At 38.4% G+C, this 17171-nt stretch overlaps 1 protein-coding gene across 9 annotated transcripts in view; it reads left to right on the top strand.

Moving 5' to 3' along the window:
* The window catches only part of FBXL17 (F-box and leucine rich repeat protein 17), a 485194-nt gene that overhangs the window by 173910 nt on the left and 294113 nt on the right, over positions 1–17171 (top strand). Inside the window, exon 7 of one of the 9 annotated variants that reach the window (XM_073344638.1) lies at positions 253–4761. The exons of the other annotated variants lie outside the window; for them this stretch is intronic. Coding sequence (XP_073200739.1) covers positions 253–265 — 13 coding nt within the window. The 3' untranslated portion in view covers positions 266–4761. Of the gene's footprint in view, positions 1–252; positions 4762–17171 lie in introns of those variants that run through there. 9 annotated transcript variants of the gene reach the window in all.

Here is a 17171-nt window from a genome sequence, read left to right as displayed (position 1 = left end):
GATGAAAGCTGGAGGCATGTAGGTAAGTATAGCAGTCAGTAGGTTTCCGATATAGGGTGGTGTTTATGTGACCATCACTTATTTGCACTGTATTGTTCAGGAAGTGGATCTCTTGTGTGGACTGGTTCAGACTGAGGTTGATGGTGGGATGGAAATTGTTGAAATAATGGTGGAATTCCTCAAGGGAAAAGAAGCCTTAGTGTGCCATGTTATAAAATAGGAATCCTTATTGTCTTGTGCTTCTTTCTGGAGTGTTTCAGCTTGAGAAAATGGCTTTTTGTGGTTGGAGTCCTGGGATCCAGAGGAACATTTCCCACTCTCACTGTTGCAGAAGAAGGTAGGATTATATTCCCTGTCTCTTAGTAGACTGGAGAAGAAATGGTCTTGCATGTTTGATGGCCCTTTCGAGGCTGAGAATAGGGAAAACTGACCATTCCCTTAAGTTCAAGAAAGGAACAATCAGCAATTTTCTGAAGTGTTTGGATGGAGGCTTACAAGATGCCTCTAGAAGACAACACTAAGTATGCAGACAAGGGCAGGAGCTGTTGTTGTTTTGGAGGTAGGGAGTGTCCTATGGGAGAAGTCATTTAGGTGAGTTTTTTCAATTTTGTATCAAAACCAGTGAGTTTTGCTGCTTTTGTACTGAATTTCACTTTGAGGATTTGGATTTGTTTGTGTAAAACAAAAACTTAAAAGTGAAACTCTGGAAGTGTTGAAAACATGCAAACCAAACATACTGGTAAAGTTACATGTAATCTGGTTGACGAAAAACTAGACTTTTTGTTCAGCTTTAAGGTATAATGGTGAATAACCATGAAATGCATTTGATGTAGAACAGCAGTGAAATGAGGACAGACACATGGATGTGGCAGGCCACAATTTTTATTAATCTTAAATACAAGGGAGGGGCACTACCTACCCATGACCCATACACTCCTATGCTAGGCATTTAGTTCCAGTGTAGGTGTTACAGAGCTCCTACCATATAACCTGTAACTTGTGTGGTAGGCTCTCCTCAGCCTGCACCCCCAGGATTCAACTTGCTCTGAATCCAACACACATACCCCTGCAAGGAGAACAAAGGGTGCGGAAGGGTGGGGACCTCAGCTCCATGAAAGCCACAAAGTCTTACCTTACCCCATGAGCCCAGGGCCCGTCACCAAAATCCCAGGTCTTTCACCTCTGGGAATTGTTCATTTTATTATTTTAACTGCACAGGAAAGCAGATGCAAGTTGTGATGAATCAAGAACTCAACCAAGTACCTCAGTTAAGTACCAAGTGCATTGTTACTTAACCTACCGTGGCTTGACAGTGTGTGCAGGAAAGGCGTAAAACTCCCTGGCTCATGGGAGAAAAAATTCCTTCCTGACCCCAAAATTGACTAGACCTGCAGCATGTGTGAGGCCAGATTCCCATTCCTAGTTTGGGGTGGATAGGGTGGACTGCTGGGACGGAGTTGAAAGACGCTCCCCATTGCTCCTGCGCCAGGTTAAATCCTGGGAGCTGAGGAATTCTGGCCAGTCAGCACCCCTCTCCCCAAACTGATCAATGTGTGTCAGAGGAGTTACCTGGTGTCCCACAGTGAGTGTCTCCCTCCCTCACTGCTGGGCCTTTCACCACCAGTCCCATAAAGTTCCTCTACCTGTTGAGGTGAGTGAGTGGGTGGCATTTGCAGATTCTTTGGCAAAAGTAATCAAAGTTTGCATTTCAGATGCAAAGTACCTTAATCTGGAATCACTAGTACTGTGGCAATGCACCAGTCTATCTACAATGTTAATTCCTCCTGGTTGCACAGTGCCATCTCCCATTATGCTGCAACCGAGGCATTTCTTGTTTTCAGGAATTTAAGCCTTCAGCGTGCAAGACTTTCACATGTCTTGTATACCCTGTAAATCATCTCCACATGCAGAAACTCATAAGATCTATTGATTATTTTTCATGTTTTATTAAAGCTATTTTGTCATAAGACGTCTGTGTCTTCAAGGCAAGCACAGAGAAATAAATTCATTTTCATTTTTACCTACAGGAAAAATATGTTCACTTAAGATAACTGTGAATTAGTTTTAATATGTAAAGAAAATAGGTTTCTTGTCATGACAAATAAACCAGTCTGTCAGAAGCTGAGGGCTAAATAGGAACTTGAAAATAGTTTATTTTAAAATGGCTTATTAGGAAAGTCTAAATATGTTGAATACCTGAGTAGGTATTCAAAGTCGCTCTGAACTTGCACAATATATGTATCACTTAGGTAAAACAAAATGTGGAAAGAATTCCTTACTACCTGTTTCAAATGTGAAGAAAATCAAAAACTGTCGTCAATTCCATTAATAGACAGACTTGGGGAAAATGGTCATTATAGATTATTAAATCATTTTGTATCCATACTTTATCATCTGATGGGTACAAACAGGAGATCTCTGTACACCCCTAGCTGCTGTAACACGCTTTGACACTGTATTTAAATATTTCTGTGGACCCCAATATTTTCTGCTTGCTTTCTTTTTACATCAAATTTCAGTTGATTCAATAAAAATGGTGACATTTGGAAATAAAATTAATGGGGGATTTGAGCAAGTGGTGGTTTACCAAATGTTTGCAGAGTGCCCCATAGTATGTCATTTTCCAAGAAAGGTTTTGTGAACTTGTGCTATGTGTTGTATCTATAAATGATCAAGGATCAGGCAGTAGATGATCTGTTATTCTTTTGTAAAAGTCATGTCACAGTGCACTTGGAATTGCAGTCCATGTCAATTTCAATATTACTTAATTCACCTAGAGATAAGTTTAAAAACTATACAAATGAAACAAAACTATATACTAAATATGGCACACACACAAAGTAGATTTTGTTTTACAGAACTTCTAGTTTATCTTAAACTTGGGTGCTCTGGAAAGGAGAGATGGAATTTTCACTCAAACTTTTGGTACAAGGCTTGAGCAATTTTTGTTTTTCCTCTCCATGAATGGCAATGAAATTTTTGGCATATTACGGGCTGCATAAATTGCCTTTCATGCTAAAACACTTTATTGGTAGTATTTGCACCACAGATGGTCTGTCTATGTCTATTGTGATCAACATAAGTTTTGAGTGGAGAGGGAACAGTACAGGTTTTTGTTTTTATTTTTAAATCATTACTAGAGAATTGAGGCAAATAATTTTAATTGGTGTGACTTTGTTTCTCTTAGCCAAGAGCATGTTGTACTTTTTCCACTGTATAAGAAAAGATAGAATCAGTGGGCATGGGAAAAGTAGCCACTGAAAAGATACAACTGAAAATGGAAGCAAAGAGGTAGAACTCAGCAGAGCTGAATTTTCAGTAAATCCACCAAGTGCTGAAACATAAAGTTTTTAGTTCTGTCTTGTACTTCCTTCTTAAGAAAATTGTGTGCAGTTGCATATATATTTTTGCAAGCCATTAAATATGAGGACCTATCTGCATGACAAAATTGTCAGTATTCGGGGACACTACTACAACACAGTAGTGCCCCAGCTATAATTAGAACACAGTTTGATCCTGCCTGTGTAGATGGTATCAAATAGCGTTATAAACATGTTTCAGTAGAGTTGTAAAAGAGTTTGGTAACATGGTGATAATACTGGCTGGTGCTATATAAAGAGGCAAAACCGACTAGTGTCAAAGCACAGTGGGGGGTACTACCATGTTATTACCTAAAGTAAATTATTATTAGAGCCATAACTACAATAGGGAAATATATGAACAGTTTCTATTGTTGCTCACACAGGTTCATCTGAACTAGTGTTAACAACTTTGGGAGACTGAGTGGAGATAAGGCTTCTTTTCAGACTGCCAGTTGCATTTGTTGCAACCAGTGCTAGATGATAAAGTGCTGAAAATGGTGTCAGCAGCTGACTAGCTCCCTTTGCTAGTGCTCCCAAAGTTGCTAATGATGGGTTCAGCTAAAATGGTGTTGGCAGTGGTGGAAAATGAGGCATTAGGACAATAACTAAGCTGTTACTCTCAGGTGTCTACTAAAATGCAGAATCACTTGTTGCTAGAAACAATCTTAAATGTCTAAAAATGGTCTAGTACATTTTAAAGCTTGTCCATTACATGTAATGAAACTAAAGCTGTTCCTTTAGAAAGTATAAGTTACTACATCTTGATGTTGAAGCATTATTTTAATAAAACACATTTTAAATTCAAATGTACATAGCCTTCCTTGCACCGTATTTTTACATGAGAAAGAGAATGTACGCTCTCTTTATCGGTGGTCGCTCTCTTTATCGGTGGTAGCTACAGTAGTAAATGGTGCGTGTTCAGATCCATCATCTTTAATCTGACTGAAGTGGAAATGTACTTCAGGAGCATTGATATTTATTCTTCTTCCTATCATGTAATATAACTTGTGCTTGGGGATATTTTAGAGTCTTCCAGAAGAATAAATGTACTTTGTACTGTATGACAGCTGACATGAATTACTATAGGTAAATCCTAGCATTTCTTAATTCTGAATGCATTCACTTCTTTCAGTTGTCTTCTTTCGGTGTTGTCTAAAAGATCATATCCCTTGTGTCTTGCTATTATGCATTTTGATGTCTACATATTCGTAAGACGTTTACAACCATCTACGTTTAAAAAAATGCTCAAACTCCACCACTAAAAAAATAAGTTATACAACTTACCTTACTTAAATAAGTTATACAACTTACATTAATGCACATATGACCGATATTGCAATCCTCTGCAATATCTTTGGGGACCATATTGTATTATGTATCACTGTGGGCCAGAAATTGGGGGGGGGGGGATGGTTACCAGAACTCGTCCAGGAACAAAAAACAGTGTATGTGGGGCTGATTAAGGTGAATTGCTTAGGTTGTAAACACTTTCAGAAAGGCACCGCCCTTTGGGAAGGCTTGCATATACTGGTACTCACTGGATTTTCCAGAGATCAAAGAAAGGACTTTGGGTAAATAGCCTGAGTTTAAACTCAGGGCTCTTCTTCCTGATCCAGCAGACAAACAGGGCATTCTGTCCAGGAGGGGCCCCAACCCTTGCATTACGGTGTCATTGTTCTCTGGCTGCTGATGGGCACCTCTTACAGTACGGATACTGAAAAATGCTTTGGACACCCCATCTGCCTATATGGGAGTCTCTGTGATATAAATTGGGTCATACCGTCCACTTGTGTTTGAAGAGGATGAAGCTCTCGGATCCCACTGCCCTAGTCCCTTTAGTATGGTCTCAGATTCCCTAACCCCAAAAGGGGTAGGGGATAGAGGTACCAACCTCTACCTTGGAGCTTGCCCAACCTATCCTGTCTGATCAGTATACCAGGGACATTTTCTCCATATAGGCGGGGTGGTGGTGATGCTAGTGAATGGCCTGTCTTAGGGCAGTTCCCCCGAAGGCTTCCAAATGTCTCCCTTGGGAACTATAGAACCACTGTCTGCTCTCTCCCAGCTGCTGGGAACTTCCTGCTTTTAAGCCCTTATTCCACGCCAACATGATAGACAAGGCTGGAAGGACAGGGGCCAGCCTTGCTCACAGCAGCTCTTTAATCCCTTTGTCACTAGTATGGGGTTTATAAAGGTTTGGAAATACTTTAACTTACTAGGGCCCCATAGGGCTGATGAATGATGAACTTTTAGCATGCATATGGGAATGTTTGTTGTTTTTTATGTTTTCTCTGTAATGAATGCATGTGCTTGCTTGGAAAGAGCTGTGTGGTAACTTTTAACTGCTGGCAACACAGTGTTAGTAGCCCTCAGAGAGAAAGAGAAAAGCCCAGGTACTGACTTTTGGGAAGACTGGCTTGCTGGGGATTTCACGGTGTAAAGAAAGGAGCTGTGCAACTTTAAGCCCTGCACCCCACATCAGAAGGGAGAGAAACATGAATCTCTGCCCAATGGAGGTGATTGCTGGGAGCTGGAAACCTTAAATGAGTGGAAAGTGGAAACCTTAAATGAGTGAAAAGTGGAAACCTTGAGGGAGAACTGAGGGGGAATACAGGTGCAGTTACCTGAAAATGTGACAGTGTATTCATAAAATTACTTATTCTCTGAGAGTATCATACTATTGTGCTTAATTGAAGTAAATTTAGAAGAACTTTTACAACTTAAGTCTTTCATAACATAATTAGTTGATGAATGTAAAATATTTCAAACTTTTAAATTTGGAGATAAAGTCTGACCAGTCAATAGAACTGGAATACTTTGGATGAGCTCCTACTTTAAATTGTTTTATTCAGAAGCTGTTTTATTTTGAAGATTGAAACTGTCTGTGAAAACAGTGTCTTTGTGATGAATACAGAGGTTGCATTAATCTAGAAGCTAAAGTAAATGGGGAAGACACAAAGTGTTTGTTCCTTCACCATTAAAAACAATCGGAGCTTTGCCATTGAATTCTGTGGACATAAGATCAGGCTCAGAAGTTTAAGCCAAGTGTTAAAAATGTTCATATAATTAAGACAGATGTAAGATCACTGAGACAAGAGGGATCAATCAGGAAACTATCACAAGCATTTTCTGGCAAACATAAAATTGCTGGATGAGAAATTTGTCAACCTGACTTCTGTAAACAGAAAAGTATGAGGCACGTTAAGTAAGGACGAAGTAAAGACAACTTCCCCAGAACACCAGTCAACCTAAAAGACCAGTGCCTGTGCTTTTTCTTCAGTGGCTATGAATAGCATATTGCCAGCAGTTACAAGTTACCACACAGCTCTTTCTAAGCAAGCACATTTATTCTTAAGATAAAGGCATTGCAGAAAAACCATAAAGACAACAGACATTCCTTTGCACATGCAAATAGCTCATCAGAAGTTATTCATCAGTCTTACAGGGACCTAATAGGCTAAAATCTTTCCAAACTTTCTGTGAGGTGTGGGGCCCCCCTTTGAATAGAAAGTGCTGTCCATCTGTTGATTCAGTTGAATCAGGCTATTTATCCAAAAGTCCTTTCTTTGTCCCTTGATCTCTGAAGAATCTAATTTGCCCTAGTATCTCTCTCTTTGGGGTTATTACAATTTGGGTCATTGGGCTTAATCACTGCCCACTATTTTTAGTTTCTGGTGGAGCTGCAGCAGTCCTCCCTCATGAAGTAGAACACAAAAAGAAAAGGAGTACTTGTGGCACCTTAGAGACTAACCAATTTATTTGAGCATGAGCTTTCGTGAGCTACAGCTCACTTCATCGGATGCATACCGTGGAAACTGCAGCAGACTTTATATACACACAGAGAATATGAAACAATACCTCCTCCCACCCCACTGTCCTGCTGGTAATAGCTTATCTAAAGTGATCATCAGGTTGGGCCATTTCCAGCACAAATCCAGGTTTTCTCACCCTCCACCCCCCCACACAAATTCACTCTCCTGCTGGTGATAGCCCATCCAAAGTGACAACTCTTTACATAATGTGCATGATAATCAAGTTGGGCCATTTCCTGCACAAATCCAGGTTCTCTCACCCCCCTCCCAAAAACCACACACACAAACTCACTATCCTGCTGGTAATAGCTCATCCAAAGTGACCACTCTCCCTACAATGTGCATGACAATCAAGGTGGGCCATTTCCAGCACAAATCCAGGTTTTCTCACACCCCCCCACCCCCATACACACACAAACTAAAACTCTGTGTGTATATAAAGTCTGCTGCAGTTTCCACGGTATGCATCCGATGAAGTGAGCTGTAGCTCACGAAAGGTCATGCTCAAATAAATTGGTTAGTCTCTAAGGTGCCACAAGTACTCCTTTTCTTTTTGCGAATACAGACTAACACGGCTGTTACTCTGAAGTAGAACACAGTCATACATAAACCATTGATTTAATACAATGGACTCCAAAGATGCTTCAACTTAAATTCAATAAGGATATAACAGGAAGTTGCGATATCTGTCAGATGCCTCCATGCATCTTTGGTTGGAGACTTTCAGTAGAAGTGCCCATTTGGCCTGCACATGTGCTTTGGATCTCCTTCTGCCGTGTTCTAAGGCTATATCGAGCTGCACAGGCAAACCAACCTCAGTTCCTTCTCAACTGCCCTACGGCCCGACACAGAGCATCTTGCGTACCTGCTTTAAGCCCTTTAGTTTTTACATCTTAGACTTCTTTAGTTTTAGCTTACTCATTGGACTTTGAAGTACAGAAGGAACTGAGGATCATTTATCTATGCAGCTTTGTATATCCTCAGTATGGGACATGAGGAGGTCTGGAGCACATGCGTGGGTTGAACAGGCAGTCCTACCAAAAGTCTCGAATCCAAGGCTCTTGGGACACGTGTGCTCCTGAAGTGGAGCACCCATACAAACACTCATTTAAAAAAACTCCAGTTTCTGAAGAAGGTAAATAACCTCTACAACTGGCATTGCTCTAGTCAGAGAGCATTTTAAAACTACTAATAAACGTATTTAGTGAATTCAGAATATTCTTTATTGTTTTCTGGTTATAGTGTTATGATTATGAGGAAATGGATTACAAATTCTTATTCTTGGAATTTTTGATAGTTTCACTTCAGTGAATGTTAGGTGTGTTAATAGATAAGGACGTGTCATGTATCACATTTTTCTTCATTTTTCTCTCAGATATATTTTGGTAACATTGGAAGTTGTCCTGATTAAATGGAATAAGTTTTTGGAGCTTTTATTTTGTTAATGGTGTATAGGTTCTATGCTTTAAAATGTGTACATTATTGGATGATTTGATTAATTTTTCTCTTTGCAAGTAATAGTTTTATGTGAATCAGTATATTATAGAATTTAATTGAGTGGGGGGCCTGAGGATTTTGGAGTATCAGATAATTCTGATGCAGTGTAAACAGGAAAAATATTAATAAGGTATTTACATATGTAATTAAACAAAAGTTGGCTTTCAATTGTTTTATTGCTCTTTGTGGTTGCTACTTCAGATGTATTTCTGTTAGATTAATTATAGCCAAAAAAGTTTGCTTGTTTATAGGTTTCAGAGTAACAGCCGTGTTAGTCTGTATTCGCAAAAAGAAAAGGAGTACTTGTGGCACCTTAGAGACTAACCAATTTATCTGAGCATAAGCTTTCGTGAGCTACAGCTCACTTCATCGGATGTTTATATTCCCTCTATTCTGTTGTCTCTCCAAGTCAGCTGTATCTGTTGCAGCTTTCACATGACTGTACCTAAAGGTGTTGACTATTAGGAGTTTTTCAACAGTAACCTAAAACCTGATTTTACTGTACTCATAAAATTGATTCATGGTAGCGTCTTTGACAAGAATTTATGGGAAACTAAAAGGACAAAATTATTATGTCTGATTCACTATCTCCTCCACGTTATATTCTGCCAACAATCTGTAATTTAAATAAAAATGCAAGTTCACATCTTTAGGTTCTCGCCATTGTGGTTTTAGGGAATTCCGATATCAGTTTTCTTTTAAAATCAATTAAAATGGTGAAGCTGCATTGTTCTGCTTACTGAATATCGAAGCACATATTCTGCAATATTTCATTATAACAGTAATGTAACATTTATACACACAATGTCTCCACTGACAGATTTAGGAGTTGTCACTCATTCTTTATTTCAGTAAAGTAATTTCTTGCATGATTTGCTTTTTGTTCTCATTGAGCAATAATGTATAGGTAAAAGGAACTTCATCTGATTATTCTTAGTAATCCATGATGAAATTTCTGTACAAGCTAGCAGTGTACATATTAAAGTGCCATTCCACAGAGCTTTCTTTGGATGATGGAAGTACAGCAGCCACTTAAGTATGTTTACTGAAAAACAGTCTAGGGCCAGTTCCCCAAACACCTCTCCTAAATCAAAGTGCTTACTATAGTGAGTAGTCCCACTGAAGTCAGCTTATAGTAGTAAGCACTACATCCAATTAGAAGTGCTTGTGAATTGAGGCCCTTTGGCATTTTTACATCAATTTCTATTATAGGAGACAGATTTTAAATATCAAGCATTTGATTGAAACAGATCCTTCTCATAGTTGTTTTTAAAGTTTTACCAGACATAGACTCAGAGTATATTCTCAGTGATTAAGGTGGAAGTGTATGTTTGTACCCTTCTTAATTCTACTTTTACATACCACCAGTGTTAAAATAAATGTCTCCTTAGAAACCATTTTCTGGTGGAGATGGATTTTACCAGAAGTGTTAAAATATTTAAGCCACATTGCCACCCTTTTTATTTTCTTCTTTCTATACTTGAGAATTGGGAAAGGCAATTAAATAGCTCAGTGTTGTCAAACTGCTAAAATGTATGATAAATGAAGCTCTGTAAATAGTGAAAATATGCTAAAGGTGATTAACTCCGACAATTTTCATGTAAGAAGCTTGAGATGATAAATCTCTCCTGTGGTTAGTTATTAATTCAGTGCAAGGGATTTAGCATCAGCCTAAACTATTTTATGAATTGTGGCATAAAAAAATTTTTTAGAAGTTAGATACATGCATGTTAAACCAAAGGAGAAGTTGTTTGGACTTGATTGGTAGTAATTAAAAATGGCAGATTTGACGTAAGTGTGACTTGGCTATTTTCTATATGACAGTCCTTACAGAAATTAACAGAGTGCAGTGGACCCTGAAGGTATGAAAAATGACAGAATATTATAAATGAGTCCTTAGACCTACCTGAAAACTGAAAGGTTGTATAGATATCATTCCTCTACAGATAAAATATTTGCAGTGGTATAATTTAAAGTACAAAACAGTAAAAAAAACCCAGTTATTGACACATAGAAAACAAGACACAATCTTTATTGCAATTATAGTTTCATTTTGAGGCTACCACCTATAATTTACCATGCAACTAGCATGGACACTCTATTTACACAAGAAAGAGAAAAAAGTGATGGTTGTCTTAATGATTTACGGCACTGACTATATTGTTTAGAGTCTGTCAGTATTTCTGTTATAAACACCATTTTTGAAGGGTGAATAACTCATCTTTTAAATTTGCCTTGGGGTCTGTCTTGGTGCATGGGATATCAGCGCAAATGTAGATTGTTCCTTTTTAAAATTTTTGTGCGTGAATTTGCTTTTCATAATAAATGAGTGATTAATATTACTGAGTGGAATCTGACATAGTGTGGGCAGGAGCTACGCAAGGTGCCACAGACAGCTCTGCTAAATCCCTTGAGTCCACATTTATAGTATCTCTGTGATCCCAGGTCTGGGAGCACTTTTAGCAGAGATTGCTAATAGTCCTGAATTTTTGTGGTGGTTTCGTATGGACAGATATTCGCTGGGAACAGAGGGCGAAATGCTCATATGGTCAGAATCCATGGCTGGCCAAGATGATGTGCAGGAGAGGAGATGTGAACTTCTGCTTCTACAGAGGTAGTGATCCAGGGAAGGTTGTGGGGAGGAGGTTATCAGGACATGATGAATCTCTGAGGGAGCTTAGTAGCATTAGGATGGTGAGGTGAGGGCTGCATCAGAGCTGGTACAGATTAAGCAATGGGGAATGCAAGTGTTAGCAAAACCAGCAACAGGTATACATATATGTATATTGGGAGGGGTGCAGTGGCTTCTGAAGCTTGTGAGAGAGCAGACTTCTGGGAGTGTGTGTGGAAAATTAAGAGAAAGGCTGGTGTTCTGAGGGAGGATTTAGGAGCAGTAGTGAGCACTACTAGTTGTGGTGGAAAGTAGGAGAGGATTAAGGAAAAGCAGCACAGTGGGAAGGACTATGCCTAGGGGAGGCAGAAGGAACCCCTGACTCCTCACCAAATATAGTTTCTCAACTCTCACCTTTCACTGGCAAGCTTGTCTGTCCCTCATTTGTGTCTTAAAGAAGGCCACTCAGTACTGGCTTGTCCCTCTCCTAATAAGATCTGTGTCTGCATAGATTGGTGGGCTGATTTGGAATACAGTCACCCTCTTAAAATGATGCTATATCAAGGGCACAGGTGCTTATCGTAATAATAAAAGAGGAAGAGATTCAGGCAGATAGTCGTAAACAATCTTTGACTTTGAGGACCATGAGGTGTTACTACTTACTTCCACAGCCATTATGAAGGTAAGGAAGACATTTTCTGTTCAGAAACATAAGACCCTCCAATATTAATACTTACATTTCTATTGTGGATAGAAATAATTCTTTCTCCTGTGGCATCATTGCAATTAGTGGGGAGGTCTGGCCAGGACCTACCTGTTCTTTGCTAGCTCTGCCCCATAGTGAGGCATATAGGCTTCTAAGAGAGAGAAAAAAGTTTGTAGCAGCATCCTAAAAGAGAGTCAGATACTGCATAGTGTTTTCATGATGACCTTACTTTCAGCTCTATGGAGGTACCTTCAATTTCTGTCCATGAGATATGAAAAAAGACTGGAATGAACCATTAACCCACTAGGCAACCTGTCTTCCAAAATATTATATTGGAATTGGTATAGTCAGTTTACAATTAAATAAAATCAATAGGTTTCTTTTCTGCCGGCCTCTGAGACAAAAATGTTCACAAATAGAAATGTCAAGCCATTAATCTATGACTGCTTTACTTCTGGCCCATAAAAGGATGTACTACTACTTTTAAACAGACTTTCTTTAAAAGTTAGCAAAAACAGCAAGGCATTGCAGGTATATATGAGAGCACAAAAAGGAGGTTTGTGTCTGCCAGACATACTCGGTGCATTTGGCATTTAAATACAGTGAACTGGCAACTGATGTTTCCGTTGATTTACTGTGGTATTTTGGTGTATTTTCTATTGTGCTTATTTGTAATTATTTTCCTTCACTGTATATTTAAAATTGTTATGCTTTTGTGTGTCCTTTTTTTCCTCCTATTGTGGGTGTGCGCATGTGTGAGATCATTGTTGAGTTATGTTATATTTGGGGGACAGGGGAAATATTCTATATTTGAATAACTGCTAAGGATATTAATGTTTTCCTGCTTGCTTGACAGTTTAAAATTACTGTTAAATCTTTACAGCTCTCAGGAGTGAAGTGGGGGGAGAAGATTTTATTTGAGATGAGGCCACACTACAAAATTCAGATACAGATTCAACTCCATATTTTAACCCAAAGTTTAGGATGCTATGGCATGTTGCAGATTGAAACTCTAATTATGACATTGAAACCTGGGTTCAGATCTGGGTTTCAAGCTCTACATCACTTTGAGGTGTTCAAATTCTTGTTCCTGGATCATTTCCTATACTTTGCTAAAGCAAATTATTAACAACTATATTTTTAGAAGTTAAGAGTTGTTGCTCTGTTACATACAGATGACATTATCTTTGGAGCTCTGTTGCCAGTGTTATTGAAGTTGCATGGCTTACCACAACTAAGAAACATCAAACATATGAACAAGTATAAAAAGGGAAGTGGGCTGGGGAAATACTGGAATAAATTTATATTTGACAGAATGCCAACATGAGACAAAAGCTCTCTTATAGGTCTCCATTAACTAGGGCTAAAGGAAGAGAAAGCTGTTTTCTTTAATTCTTTCCACGTAAGTATAAATTGATAAATTAACCATCTGTACAGGCATACAGCTTTTGAGAATCTAATAATTATATTTTCAATTTGGTTAATGTTTTGGATCATAAGTGGCGTGCTTACTATAACTGAGACTTTAGAAAGTTTTAGACTTCAAAGCAAAGTGCACCCTTGAAATGTATTTGTTTACTTGCCATAATATCTTCAAGTGGAATTTATTCCCAAAGTTTAAACATCATTATATTGTAGAGAACTGCCTTTCTGTGGTGAATCATGGCAGCCATCCATCAATAGGACATAACAGTGAACTTGTTAGACCGAAGACTGAATGAAGTATTGCCAAGCAGGTCTTGTCAGATGACATTCAAATATTCATGCAAGTCATTGCAGGCTCTTGATAGTGGTTGCCCACTGTGAATAAAGCAACTGCTTTAACTGGAAGTTCGTAACTTCAGAATGTTATAGACGTATTGTTTACTCTGTGCATACCCATGTTTCTTTCAGTTCTGGGTGTACACCAATTTCTTTACTGTTTAGTTTCAAATGTATAATACTGTATCTCCGATTTTAAAAACCATCACTTTTTGGACACATTTACATACATGAAAAAATCGAAGACAGTGGATTCTACTTCTGGAATTTTGATTTAACGTGAATGTTGTCTCCTACTTCAAGACATACAATGTAAGTGGTAGAAATTTTAATTAAAATTTAAATCTCAGGAATGATGCAAAGTTATGACTCTTTGTTTAATTTACATTTTGAGAACCTGATACAGTTGCATACTTTTTTTGTGATATGTAGTTTTGTGGATCTGAAATTGTTTACAGAGTGTTTTAATAGAATATACATATGTGACTTTTATTAATCTGTTTAAATATGTTTCATGTAAAGTTTTTTAAAATAGTTTTTTATTGTGTTTTAGTTATAGTAATATATCACTGTCTGTGGATATATCCACACTATGAGCTAGGGGTAGCTCATGTACACATACACATGCTAGCTTGATGAGTGCCTCACATTCAAAATGGAGTTTGCAGCTTGGTAAAGATACATATAGAGTTCAAATATCATAGACAATTCATAAACTGTACAGACAGAGTCCCCAAAATCATCACAGTGCTTAATACCCTGATTTATACATTCAAAGAACTTCTTGGGAATTTCTTTGCTTTCTTCTGACCCACATAATCCAAAACATGCTTTTAGTGATGTTTGAATCTTGATTCTCAGATAGCAAAGTCATGATTTGAGGATTCTCTTCTTATTTAAAACAGTTTTGATCGTGAGCCTGGAATAATTTGCATTCTGGAAGAAAATTAAGGACCATTTAAATGCCTACAAAATGTTACTGCATAGTGTATGATACACTGTTTGCATTTCATGCATTATTTCCCCACAATTTTAATGAGCTTTCCCAAATTCATTCCTACAGGAGCAGAAGTAGGTAAGTGACAGACGCACCACTATTGTTTACTGTACAAGGTTACCAGATAGCAAGTGTGAAAAATCAGGACACTCTTTTTTGGTGTGTGTGTGTGTGTGTATGTGTGAGAGAGTGAAATAGTTCCATATATAAGACAAAAGTCCTAATATCAGGATCGTCTCGATAATGTCAGGATATCAGGTCACCCTATTACTATAACAAATGTGCATACGTTGAAGTATTTTTGCTTACTTGTCATTTTATACACCAGAATTATATGAGCTTGAAACATTTTTAACTTGGTCTCATCCATAACCAAAATATGATCCCCACCTTCCTTTTACCGTTTTCTGTTCCCACAAGTACTTAAAAAGTAATTATTTTCTGAAGCAACAATTTTGGTAAATATTCTCCCTTTCATACAATTTTTAGGTAATTTAAGAGGACCTGCACACCACTTTCCTAGAATTCAGTTGCCAGTTCGCTTCATGAAATCAGAAGTTACTTTACATAAAATCATGAATACTTTTCCTCTCTTCCTCAAAGAGCACAAAATCTAATATTACATATAAGCAAAATTAAGGAGCAAACACAATAGTGGAATAGGAATGGGGAGGAAAGACAAAGACTATTGTAATAAGATTACAAGGTTCCTCAACAAAGGATGATATGCAAGAAGGATATTTTTTCATAAAATGTGTAAGTAAAATAAGTACATGACTTTTTAAGTATAAATATTTGTCATGATTTTTTATAGGTGTCACAGTTAGAAATGGGTCTTAAGGAAGGATTTGAAGGAGAGGAGGTTATTGGCCTTGATCATACATAGACACCTCCCACCCTTTGAGACACTCCTAAACAAGCAGTGCCTCTCACTTCTCTTTGGAATGCTCCAACCAGCAAACCTGTTTCCCCCTCTACCCACAGGGGAAGGTGCTATGCTGGAGGCCTTTCCTGCTCTTCTACTCCCAATTAACTTTTTCTTTCAGTACTGCATGAGGAGTCCAGGGCGAGGGGGCTGAGGCTGGTGCTGCCAAACTTGAGATCTCTGCTGTACTAGACCTGCTTCCGGTTCTGTCCTGCTCAGAGTACACGGTTATGTACTGCAGGCAGCAACTGTCCGATGCTGTCTGCTGCACAAAGTGGCACAATAACTGTCTGTTGGCCAAAGGGGGAATTGCTAGGAGCTCAGGTGAAAAGTCCGAGCTACTAGCAGTTAATGTACAGGATTGAGAGTCCCCTCAAAATCTGACCTACATTGTGACAAGTTTTGGCAACGCTGCTGCTGCTGCTGCTGCTTCTGAAGATGCCAGCAAGCAGGCTGGAGGACACCCAGAGTAGCAGAAGAATGAGCCCAATTCCGTTAGGTGAAATTTGTTTCAGTTCTTCTTTCTCTGCCAAAAGGGAATTTGATAGCATCATCTTAATTTGTGTTTATTCCCTCCCAGCACAAAGAGGCCACAGAGGACAGCTAAGGAGTAGAAAATGTGTGCGTGCTCCTTTATAATATTGGAAGGGTAAAGAAGGACATATACTGTCTATGTCGAATAAAATTGGCCAGTATTTCATTAAATGGTTCCGAATTTAGAAATGTAGAAACCCTTTGCAATACAGATGATGTAATCATCTCCTTGAAGGTCTACATTCATGATGTATCTGGAATATTACATTATCACTAGTAGATGAAAACCCGCTTTGTCATGCACATGTGGCAATTGGGACAAGTAATATACCATATGTGCAGTCTCCCTCAGACAGCCAATTAAATTGTTGCATGCAAAATAGCTGTCAAGTAAAGTTGATGATAGGTTAATTAATCTGTGATATCATTATGGTCTAGAAACTCTTGGCATGGCACAGATACATGGCTTAGTGTATCTATACACTGCATGGGTGTAATTCGAAAAGTCAGAGTGACTGAGAACTTGAGAACTTACAAACTGGACAATTAACAGACCACAAATTCCAGTTATGATTGAATGTGGTGGTATTCTAAACAAAAAGAGCTCTCAGACATACTTATCGCTGTTTCCATCTCTCCATACTGTCTCAATGGACATTCTAGGCTTCAGAGTAACACAGTCTGTACCACAAGTTAGGAAGTGATTCCCTGCTCCTGTACGAGAGCTAGTATGAATATAAGTAGTAATGAAGCTGTGGTTGCATGGACAGTGATATGTTGCCCTGGGTTTATACCCGTTGGTTTTACTTGGCACAGCTAAGCTAAGTTTTTTTGCTGTTTGAAATATTTGATAAGAGAGTTTGCCCTTTCCATCGTTTTCCATACTAATGAAAAAGCTTCAGGAATAAGTGTGGAGTGATGCACTAAACTCTTGCAAAAATTCGGTGACATTGAAACTTCTTGGAA

The sequence above is a fragment of the Lepidochelys kempii genome, chromosome 5, assembly GCF_965140265.1.
Source record: "Lepidochelys kempii isolate rLepKem1 chromosome 5, rLepKem1.hap2, whole genome shotgun sequence".
Lineage (NCBI taxonomy): Eukaryota > Metazoa > Chordata > Testudines > Cheloniidae > Lepidochelys > Lepidochelys kempii.
Note: the sequence above shows the minus strand (reverse complement) of the source record. Positions and strands in the feature narration are given on the sequence as shown.